At 37.3% G+C, this 12,429-nt stretch overlaps 1 protein-coding gene across 1 annotated transcript; it reads left to right on the top strand.

Moving 5' to 3' along the window:
• Positions 1 to 3,212: 3,212 nt before the first annotated feature.
• SPATA45 (spermatogenesis associated 45) lies at positions 3,213 to 12,429 on the top strand. The gene is made up of 3 exons (XM_057725517.1): positions 3,213 to 3,270; positions 10,167 to 10,478; positions 12,189 to 12,429. Exons 2-3 carry the CDS (start codon positions 10,205 to 10,207, stop codon positions 12,206 to 12,208), a joined length of 294 nt encoding a protein of 97 aa, XP_057581500.1. The 5' UTR covers positions 3,213 to 3,270; positions 10,167 to 10,204; the 3' UTR covers positions 12,209 to 12,429.

Below are 12,429 nucleotides of genomic sequence, written 5' to 3'. Positions count from 1 at the left end.
CATCTGTTATCTCGTTTAATCCTCTCAATACTGACATCCGCTCCATTTAACAGCTAAGAAAGCTGAAGCTCAAAGATGTAGAAATCTTCCTCCAGGTTGCCCTCTGAGAAGGGAGGATTTGAACATAGGCCCTGGCCCTCAGGTGCCAGGCTTGTGCCCAACTGATGAGGTATTTAGATAAGTTTTTTTCATATCTGGGAGCTTTCTTTTAAAAAAATGAAAAAAAGTACTTTCTTAACTAGAGCAAGAAATCTTACGATTTGTATGGAAACGCAAAAGACCCCGAATAGCCAAAGCAATCTTGAGAAGGAAAAATGGAGTTAGTGGAATCAGGCTTCCTGACTTCAAACTATACTACAAGGCCATAGTGATCAAGACAGTATGGTACTGGCACAAAAATAGAAAGGAAGATCAATGGAATAGAATAGAGAACTCAGAAGTAAGACCAAACACACATGGGCACCTTATCTTTGACAAAAGAGGCAAGAATATACAATGGACAAAAGACAGCCTCTTCAATAAGTGGTGCTGGGAAAATTGGACAGCAACATGTAAAAGAATGAAATTAGAACACTTCCTAACATCATACACAAAAATAAACTCCAAATGGATTCAAGACCTACATGTAAGGCCAGACACTATAAAACTCCTAGAGGAAAACATAGGCAAAACACTCTATGACATCCATCAAAGCAAGATCCTTTTTGACCCACCTCCTAGAATCATGGAAATCAAATCAAGAATAAACAAATGGGACCTCATGAAACTTAAAAGCTTTTGCACAGCGAAAGAAATCATAAACAAGACTAGAAGGCAACCCTCGGAATGGGAAAAAATAGTTGCCTATGAAACAACGGACAAAGGATTAACCTCCAAAATACACAAGCAGCTCATGCAGCTTAATACCAAAAAAGCCAATAACCCAATCCACAAATGGGCAGAAGACCTAAATAGACATTTCTCCAAAGAAGACATACAGATGGCCAACAAACACATGAAAAGATGCTCAGCATCACTAATCATTAGAGAAATGCAAGTCAAAGCCACAATGAGGTATCACCTCACATTGGTCAGAATGGCCATCATCAAAAAATCTAGAAACAAATGTTGGAGAGGGTGTGGAGAAAAGGGAACTCTCCTGCACTGTTGGTGGGAATGTAAGTTGGTACAGCCACTATGGAAAACAATTTGGAGGTTCCTTAAAAAACTAAAAATAGAACTACCATATGATCCAGTAATCCCACTCCTGGGCATATACCCAAAGAAAACCATAATCCAAAAAGAAACATGTACCATACTGTTCATTGCAGCACTATTTACAATAGCCAGGACATGGAAGCAACCTAAATGCCCATCAACAAATGAATGGATAAAGAAGATGTGGCATATATATACAATGGAATATTACTTAGCTATAAAAAGGGATGAGATGGAGCTATATGTTATGAGGTGGATAGACCTAGAGTCTGTCATACAGAGTGAAGTAAGTCAGAAAGAGAAAGACAAATATTGTATGCTAACTCACATATACGGAATCTAAAAATGGTACTGATGAACTCAGTGACAAGAATAAGGATGCAGGTGCAGAGAATGGACTGGATAACTCGAGGTTTGGGAGGGGGCGGGGGGTGAAGGGGAAGCTGAGACAAAGCGAGAGAGTAGCACAGACATATATATACTACCAACTGTAAAATAGATAGCCAGTGGGAAGTTGTTGTATAACAAAGGGAGTTCAACTCGAGGATGGGAGATGCCTTAGAGGACTGGGGTGGGGAGGATGGGGGGGACTCGAGGGGGGGGGGAGTCAAGGAAGGGAGGGAATACGGGGATATGTGTATAAAAACAGATGATTCAACTTGGTGTACCCCCCCCCCCAAAAAAAATACTTTCTTATCTTTAGCAACTGCCCTCTGTTGGTTTTAATGGTTTCTGTTCTCTGTTCTCATTAGACTTGGTGATTTAGTTTCTTGTGTTGATCCTTGATATAGTTCTTTAGGGAATTAATTTCTCTGGCATTGTGAACTGCTTTCTTCGATACCAATCTTCTTTCTTATTTCTGTAGAACAATAAAGAAATGATGACCTTTGTGTTTCTGAAGATTTTTCTAAGCTGGAGACTTCCTCTTCTGAGAAAAAACATATGAATAAAATAATTACCCAAGTAAAATATGAAGTTTTAATAAAAATCAATAAAAATAGCTACAATTTACTAAGTACCTACCACAAACCCTTAGACTATAAGCTCCTTGGGGGCAGTTACCTATTTGCCCTCAGTACCTGGAATAGCACCAGGCACAGAGTAGGTGCTCAAGAAATATCAGTGCATATATAAAATTGATGCCAGGCACAATGCACAGAGCTTTATATGCATATCTCATTTAAATCTGTTAAAAACCAAAATTCAGTGAAGTAAATCTGAAGATTGAATTGGCTTTATTAAGCAATTCATGAACTGGGTAGCATCCCATCTAGCAAGTAGAAGGGCACTCTGGGGTTGTACAAAGTGGAAGGCTTTTATAGGAAGAAGCGTGGGGAAAGGGAGCTATTAGTAAAAGAAAAAAAAAAGGGGTTGTTTTTAGGCCAGGATATGTTACTTTGGGGAATGGGGAGAGAAAGGCAAGGTTTTCATCGTGCACACTGCCTCTTCTTCCTCTGGGGGCTGAAGAGGCCCACATGGCAGATTACCTTATTGGTGCTGACCAGAAAATTCCAGACTGGTTGATTAAGACTGCATTTCTGGTAAAGGTGGAAACTGCAATTACGTTAAATATTAAATCTAGGCTTGGCATCGTGGGCTTTAGCATAAGTGACGCCATTTGGGGTCTGTGGTTTTTCTCTTTAACGGTTCCAACTCCTCCTTCCTCCTACCACATACACACAAACACACTTTTTTTTTTTTTGCCACAGGGCATGTGGGATCTTAGTCCCCAAACAGGGACTGAACACTCATCCCCTGCATTGGAAGTGCGAAGTCTTGACCATTTGACCATCAGGGAAGTCCCAAAATACACAACTTAATGAAATAGGTATTTTTATGCCATTTTACAGAGGAAGCAATTGATCTTAAGAGAGACTGAGTTATTTATTCAAAGGCACATGGCTGATAACTAAACTGTCTCTCTGACTCCAAAACTTCCCTTAAGCAGGATTCTATGAACAGAACAAAGTTGGAATGGCACAGGTCAGAATATTCCATCACCAGGGTAACCTCTCAGTAGGCTGATCCACACCAGTGGACTTCAAATATGCTTTGGGTTGCTGTATGTCAAAGGTAATTTATAATAATATACCTGTAGAAACAGTAATATATATTCTATATATATACATGTGATTCTTGTTATTGAGGTGGTTATGTTGTATAAAGTGGCCCCGAACACTGAATTAGCAGATATTGAGATATTGCTCTTAGGGAAAATACAGGGTTAGGTTGCTGTGAGCCTTTGGTCGCAGCATTCTTGTCAACCAATCAATATATAGCCTTCTATCATGTGTGTTTCAGTTTAAAGAAACATTTAGTATATGTTGTTGATTCATTAATGTTGAACTCACAGCCGACAGTGCTATAACTCATTAATGAACAAGGCTGATCTAACACACATAAGGCATATCACAGCCTTCTTGCTGCTTAGAAACCACAAGATAGCACTTTAGCACTATACTTGGGGGGCATTCTAAACAGTGAAACCAACGAAAAGGACCAACATGCAAAAAAAAAAAAAAAAAAAGAAGAGGTGACACTATAAGGACCAGGAAAAGGACACACATGGTATGAGAGCTGAAACAAGAAAGCAGAGAGCTGCCTTGTACCTCAGCAGGGGATGTGCACAAAAAGGAGACTTCGAGTTTTTGCTGCTCTGTGCATGTTTGGGGTTGACTGTGCAAGCTCCACAGTATTGATTATTGGATAACAAATTTTAACGAGTAAGAGAATTTGCAAATATGGAATCTGTGAGTAATGAGGATCTACTGTATATACTTGCTTAATATTTTCAAAGCCCTTTAAACAGCCATAGGTTTGGCACATTATTTATCTCCATTTAAAAGTTTGTAAAACTGGGTGAATTAACCATAGAAATTGACTTCCTATGTCACACATATAACCAGTTTCATAGGCATGTGACCTCTATACTCACACAAGTGTCAACCCCGCCCCCCAAAGGGCCCCACTTGATTTAATGCTCTGCTGTCACCATCTTGAAATTCTCAATGATTTTTCAACAAGGGGCTCTGCTTTTCATCTTACTCTGGGCCCCCAAAATTACGTAGCTGATCCTGATCACATAACAAGTAAACAGGTTAATAACTGAGGGGACAAAAATACTATATATTTATGCAATTGAACAAAAATTTTTTTTACAGCGCCTAATTAATATATTAAAGTTACCATTTATTGAGATTTGGTTGTATTAAGTTCTTGATAATGTATTAGCTCATTTAATCCTTATGACCTTCTGTAATTTGGATATTATTCCCATCAAACATATAAGGAAACTGAGGCCCAGAGAAGGTAACTTAACCAAGGTCATACAGTTAGCATAGCTTGAACAGGAATCAAATCTTTTTGTCTTCAAATTACATGCTCTTACCATTAGACTCTTGCTGTTTTAGTTAGTTGCAGTTTTCAGGTGATCTGTAATAAGGGTTTGAATTTTGTGACCTTCTTAGTGAATTTGTGACTAAGGTATCTACATTTTATGTGCAGTAAATCTATATAATGGGCTTTTAACAAAATATAAATTAGCTAAAAAATACATGAGACAATTACCTTGTTTTCTTTTTCCATTCCTTTAGTCATGTCCCCTTTTGTTTTTCGTTTGTACATACCCCAGAGAGGATAAACAGTAAAAGTATTAAAGGAGATAGAATTCAAGTTTAATTTCCAACAAATTAGTATCTCTAGTAAAAGTAAGTTGAAATTAATGACAAAAAATGAGGTATTGGAGCTATTTGTAGATTTATTTCATTCATATTTTCTTGTTTTCACTACACTGGATAATTAATTGGTGATTGAAATAGACTTAGCAAGATTGAGGCCAATTTAATTATTTAGTGTTAATTGAATGTGTAAAATATTTTATCTTCCTTCAGTTTAAACTAGCTAGATCCAATGTTGAAAAGGTGTCTTCTCTCTTCCCTTTTCACTTTTGCGATTGACATCTTGCCTAAAGAACTGTTTACTTGAAAACCAAGGTTTCATTTCTTGGTGGGTTGTACATCTTTTATATTTGTGAGCAAAAATTATTGGATATATACTTTTAATAAAATCAATTGCTTTTTATTGAGCTCCTACTGAGCTCAAACTCCAAAAGTTATTGTAAAAGACATGATGCCTAAGATCAAGGGTATTCCAAGGGAGGTAGGGAAGAGAAAGATAAAACAGAGATGGCAAAATTAAATTGCAGTTCAGGAAAAAATGGTTTTTCTTTTCATATCCTTTACCTTAAAAAAATTTGTTTTATGCTCTTAAAATTCCCAGAAATAAAATGAGTATAGGAGAGTTAGATCCTGTCTGAGATATTGGATTAGAGAAAAATAGCTTTACTTGTTTCTCTTAGTCCTAAAATTTGGGGAGTTCAGCCCTCGGCTGGGAACCAATTCCAACCAGATTCTCAAGCCTGAATCTGAATAATCCACTGCTGAGTATGAAAGTAAATGTTTATTGCCACGTGCTGCTCAGTTTTGCATCACCATCATGGCAATAACTGCCTGAGACAATTCTTTACAATTGTTTAGAAAATCCTAGTCTTTCTTGTGGCTCTGGAAAGAGGGAGGACAAAAAAGTCAGGAATTCCACTCCCCCTTAAACCATTTCCTTCTATTCAGGGCAACTGTTTTCTTCAAGTAACTTCGTTCTTGTAAAAATTTATTTCTTAGCCTAGAGAGCTTAGAATATACACCTCTTCTCCTTTTGTGTATTTAGGAATGGAATACGAATGAGTCTGGTGGGTTTCCTAAAATAATGTATGTTTGCGTGATTTTTGGCACCTCAAAGTGTTCAAAGTGTAAATGATCTAAAAGTTTAACAATAAAATAATATGAAATATAAAAATAATCGGTTATTTAAATCCATATGATAGACTATTATCAAATAGTACATTTTTATTACTAATTATGCAAGTAATGACATTAAAAATTCTCACAATGTTAATATTAAATGAAAAGAAATTGTCTAATAAGTAATATATGTTTCATTCATTCAACAATTGTTTATTAACCACCTGCATTATGCAATGTGCTAATCCTAATTTTATTTAACAGCTTTATTGTGATGTAATTGACATACAATAAACTGCACATTTTTAAAGTACAGACGGTCGCTGACTTGCAATTTTTTTGATGTAGAATTTTTCAACTTTATGACGGCACAAAAGCAATATTTCAGTAGAAACTGTACTTCAAATTTTGAATTTTGAGCTTTTCCCAGGCTAGTGACATATGGGACGATGTTCCCAGTTCTCAGTCAGCCATGGGATCAAAAGAGAAAATGACTGATACAATCATTTTGTTTTTCGCTTTCAGGACAATATTCAATAAACTACATCTGATATTCAACACTTTATTATAAAGTAGGTTTTGTGTTAGGTGATTTTGCCCAACTGAAGACTAATATAAGTGTTCTGAGCATGTTTAAGGAGGCAATGCTAATCCAATGTTTGGTAGGTTAGGTGTAGGAAATGCATTTTCAACTTAGAACATTTTCAGCTTACAATGGGTTTATCAGGACGAAACCCCACCCTAAGTCGAGGTTGATCTATATACAATTTGATTGCAAAACATATGCAAAACATGAAACTATCACCACAATCAAGATAATGGACATGTTCATCACCAACAAAAGCTTCCTCATACTTTATATTACTTTATAATCTCTGCCTGCCGCCCTTGTTCTTAGCCCCTTATCATTCCCAGGCAACCACTGATCTGCTTTCTGTCACTATAGAGTAGTTCACATTTCATAGAATTTTATGTGAGTGGAATCATACAGTATATATTCTTTTTCATCTGGCTTTTTTTTTTCACTCAACACAAATATTCTGAGATTGTACCATTGTACCGTTGTACCATTTTACACTCTCCCTAGCAGTGTGTGAGAGTTCCAGTTTCTTCACGTCTTCACCAATACTTGATTTGGTCAACCTCTTATATTTCAGCCGTTCTAGTGGTATGTAGTGGTATCTTATTGTAGTATTGATTTACATTTCCCTAATGATTGATGATGCTGAACATCTTATGTGTTGACTTACAACCATTTAACTTCTTTAGTACATTGAAAATATTAATTTCTCTGTCCTATGGCTTCTGTTATTGCTTGTTGAGATGTCAGCTGTTAGTCCTACTGCCCGTCCTATTAGTCTCTGATTCCTTTAAAATTTTTTCTTATAGTTTTTTTTTTTTCCCCCAAATTTTACTATCATCTCAGTGTACCTTTTTAAAAAAATTCCTGACTGGCGTTTTTCAAGCTTCTTGAGTCTACTGACTGGTATCATTCATCAGTTCTGGATATTTCTCAAACATCTTCTTAGATCTTGTGTCAGCCTCATTCCTGTCCTCTGGACTTCCTATTCCATGTAGATTTGACCTCCTCACCTTGTCCTCCACATATTTAACTTTTTCATAGTTTCTTTTTGTCCTGTGCTTCATTCAGGATAATTACTTTTATCTATCCCCAGTTCTCTAATTCTCTCTTCAATCTACATCTGCTGCTAAACCATACACTGAATTTAAATTTATTTAATAATATTTTTTCATTTCTAGAAATTCTCTTTGGTTTTTTGTTTCCTAAAGATAGTTGCAAACTTGTTTTCTTACTTCTTTAAATATAGTATGTGTAATTGTTCTATAATCTGTCTGATGCTTCTAATGTATGTAGATTTCATGGGCTTATTTCTGCTGCTCTCACTTCGTGATGCCTTACTGACTTGTGTGCTTGATTGGTTGCCCTTGGCTGTGTGCTATTTGTCATCTTTGAAAAAGTATTGTTGGGTATTCCCCGAAACTTAGGATGAAGTTCTTCCAGAAATGATTTGAGTTTGCTCTTGTCAGGTACCTGGATGTAGGGCTTCCCTGGTGGCGCAGTGGTTGAGAATCTGCCTGCCAATGCAGGGGACACGGGTTCAATCCCTGGTCCAGGAAGATCCCACATGCCGAGGAGCAACTAAGCCGTGCGCCACAACTACTGAAGCCCATGCCTAGAGCCCATGCTCTGCAACAAGAGAAGCCACCACAATGAGAAGCCCGAGCACCACAACAAAGTGTAGCCCCTGCTCACTGCAACTAGAGAAAGTCCGTGCACAGCAACGAAGATCCAATGCAGCCCATAAATAAATAAATAAACAAATTAAATAAAAAAAAAAAAAAGGTACCTGGATGACTTCTCAGCTTGGAAACCCTCCAGCTAAATTCTGAGCTTGACGTTCTTACAATGATCCTTGCTTCTTGGCTCACCATTTCTCGTAACCACCCTGGTTGTGGATTTGGGGCTGAAGATGCATACAGGAATGAGCTAGTGCTTATAACTTTTCATGGAGGGGTTCCCCCCCTCCCCTCCCAGAGCTGTGGTTAGTGTTAAGGCAACACTCTCCTGGAAAGTTGGTGATGGAATGTGAGTTTATTTCTGGTTCACTCTTACCCTGAGGGAGTAACCCTTTGGTTCCCAACTTAATATGGAAAAAGTCTACTTTAAATTCTCCACTGTGTGTAGGCTTTGGGCTTTGACTTCTTATTTTACTTTTAAAAATTTTTTGGCAACACCATGTGGCATGTGGGATCTTAGTTCCCTGACTAGGGATCAAACCCGCGCCCTCTGCAGTGGAAGCATGGAGTCCTAACCATTGGACTGCCAGGGACGTCCTGGGCTTTGATTTTTGTGCCCCTTGTCCTCAGGATTAGCAAAAGTACTTCTCTAACCCTCTGGGATCAGACAATGTCCTCAGGGCAAGCACAGGTTCTGTCTGCCTCTCTGGGTCCTTGTTCTCACCTTCTTTTCATTTGGGGCCCAATATTTCCTTATTCTCTTGTTATTTCATTATTAAAATTAAAAAAAATAAATTTTCTCCAAGCATTTTAAATATCTTTCGCTGGTTGGTTAGGGTAACCCAGTTCACCATAGTCAGTTTACGTAGTTCACTTAAATGGGAATTCTGCTCATCTATATAAAATGTGATATTGTTTTGTAATGACTGAGAGTAGCCTCTCTGTGTAGAAAGGACTATTTATAATTACTTGTATTTCAAATTAATACTTATTTTCTAAACTTGAAACATTAAAAGCCTTTGATTTTAACGTGTCTTGTATTCTATTTATAAATTGAGTTATTTTTGTATAAAGAATGATCATCCTTATTTTTTCTAAAATTAATGTTCGGTTAACCCAAGTTGAAAAAATACCTCTAGTACTATATTTACAAACTTAGTACAAGTCCTTGTAAATTTAGCATGTCTGATTTTAAGCACTTTGCCTGAAAAGCCAAATTTATAGGCCTAACAAGCAAAATCTTCCTAAATAGTTAATAAGACTTATACATGTTAAAATTTGTTTTAATCATAGCCAGTCTGATATCTTCTGCATTTTTTTTTTTTTTGGCTGTACCACTTGTGGGATTTTAGTTTCCTGACCAGGGGTTAAACCTGGGCCCCAACAGTGGAAGCGTGGAATCCTCGCCATTGGACTACCAGGGAACTGCCTGTATTTTTTATAATAAAATACCTTTGGATATTTATTGGGAAAGAAACATCCAAAATGTTAATTTGGTTGTCTCTGGATCACAAGTGATTTTAACTTTTCTACCTTATACTTTTCTGTATTTTCTTCATTTCCTACAATAAAAACATATTATTTATATAATCAGAAGAAGTAACAAAAGTTCCTAAAAGCAAGAATCAACGCATAGTGTCACTTTAAAAGTCAAAATATACTCTCTTATGATATCCTCTTTCTTTGGCCTTTTTTTTCCCTAAGGAAATATCAAGACCTTAGAAAGTAATAATAAGAAATGGAGGAAGGTTGCTGGAGGGGGCACAGTAGTGGTGGTATTTTCAGGAGGAGAAATACCTGACTGTGAGGTAATCACCTGATAAACCAACTGGAGGTGCTGGTAAATACCTGACTGTGAATATTGGCTTTGAGGTCAAGTAGGCAATTGATAGTATTTTTTTCATTTGCTTGCAGGACAGCAAGAATCACTTGATGATTAGTTTGTCAGCATAATGGCATCTGTAAATAGAACCAGTGAAATAATTAAAAAACTTAAAGCAGACAGACGTCTCCTGGAGGAGATAAACGAAAGGCGTGAATCCAACTGCTTGGTGGAAAGAAGCAATCAAGTCAGCTTATTGAGAGTTCAGAAGAGGCATTTCAATGGGGCCTACACATCCCTTACTCATGCCCAAATCCAAGAACCTGTTCCCGACAGTGGCAGGAGCTCCTGGGTCAAACTGAGTCTCCTTGTTCACGAGGAGAAAAGGCATTTTCCACCAAAAAGTAAGATGTCATGGTAGGATTCCTACTCAATCAACAGAAGGAAACTATAAGTAAACTTAGGAGCTATTTCTGGAGTTGAAAGAGGTTCATATGTATTGCTCTGGGATAGCTGAAAGGCAACCTGTCTGAAGTTAAAAGCATCAGCAAACTAGGCTAGCTGATGTAAGATCTACTATAGACCAGAGATTCTCACACTCTTGTGCTTACAGGATCCTAGGGTCCATCTGCAGGCTGGCTCATTCAATAGGTTCTAGCTTGGTTCCTGGAATCTGCATTCTTAGCAGGCTAAAGTGATTCTGATGTGATGGCCCGAGAAGCATATTTTGAGAAAACGCCAGAGGCCTCCTATCTCATCAATTTCTGTTGCCTCTGAAAAAATTTCATGTGCAAAATTGAGATACAATGGAAATGAGTTTGATGACAAATATCAAACAAAAAGGCCTGAGAAACAGCAACAAAAAGTGGAGAGAGTTTGGGGTAGGTGGTGGTGGTGGTGGCGGTGGTGGTGGTGGTATTATTTTTCAGGGTGTGAGAGAGGAACTGGTAAATATCTTAACTGTAAATACTTGTTTCTAGGTCAAGACAAGAAATTGATGGTATTTTTTCCCCATTTATTTGGAAACAAATAAAAGAATATAATTATGTTAAATACAACCAACCAATGATTAAGGTAGATAAGAAACAAAAGAATTGCCAGATTAGAAGTTTGACTTCTTTGATGAGGGGGGTGTGACTCTACACTTGTCCCATACTCTTTGTAAGTGGGATAAAGCGGGCAATGCAGCGTGGCCTGGAAAACTGAGATTCTCCTTTATGTTGTAAAGTTAATCTGTAACAGTTATGTGTTTATTTTGCTCAACAAATAACTCTTTTACAAGAAGGAATGCCTTCAGTGTTCCTAATTCTAAGAGAATCTGCACAATTTCATCCATAAAAAAGAAGGAAATAATGCCATTTGCAGCAACACGAATGGACTAGAGATTATCATACCAAGTGAAGTAAGTCAGAAAAAGACAAATACCATATGATATCACTTACATGTGGAATCTAAAATATGACACAAATGAACATATCTATGAAACAGAAAGAGACTCACAGGTTATTTAGAAGTTCCCTCTTCAAGCTTCCACTTGGAGATATGGAGGCCAATAGAGGGACAACCTTACTTATACATGCCTTAAAAACAGAAGACTTGGTGTCTTAGTTTGGGCTGCTATAGCAAATAACCACAGATGGTGTGGCTTACACAACATTTATTTCTCACAGTTCTGGAGGCTGAAAGTCTGGTATCAGGGTGCCGACATGATTGGATTCTTGGAGTGCCCTCTTCCTGGTTTTCAGAGGGCTGTTTTCTTGCTGTGACCTCACATGACAGAAACAGCTAATTTGGCCTCTTCCTGTAAGGGCACTAATCCCATTCTGAGGACTCCACTCTCATGACTTAATTAGCTCTCAAAGGCGCCGCCTCCAAATAGCATCACATTGAGACTAGGGTTTCAGCATAAGAATTTGGAGGAGCACATTCAGCCCGCCTGGGTTCAGGTTCTGCTTCTGCCATTGAGTACTCTCATGCTTTTAGTCATTTAGTGTCTCTAAACCTTACTTTCTGTATCTGTAGAACAGTACTTATCCTCTCTGCCTTCAGGGTTATTTTGGAACTGTGAAATGTGTTATAAGATATGTGACAAATACTTATTTTTTATTTTCCAGATAATGCCATATTTGGATAAAGTGCATCTACAGAGACACATAGAAATACAATCTCTTTGATCCTTCTTCAATGTCTGTCTAAATTATTTAAAATATTAATTATAAAAGAAGCCAAAGAAAACTATTCATTTAGATCACCAAGAAAATGTTGTCACATAAAACATATTACATCTTCATTCCATTTCATCATTTAGACTTAAATGTTTTGAAGGGAAGATTTGAGTTATTAAAGATACTTTCA

Source organism: Hippopotamus amphibius, chromosome 3 (assembly GCF_030028045.1).
Source record: "Hippopotamus amphibius kiboko isolate mHipAmp2 chromosome 3, mHipAmp2.hap2, whole genome shotgun sequence".
Lineage (NCBI taxonomy): Eukaryota > Metazoa > Chordata > Mammalia > Artiodactyla > Hippopotamidae > Hippopotamus > Hippopotamus amphibius.
Note: the sequence above shows the minus strand (reverse complement) of the source record. Positions and strands in the feature narration are given on the sequence as shown.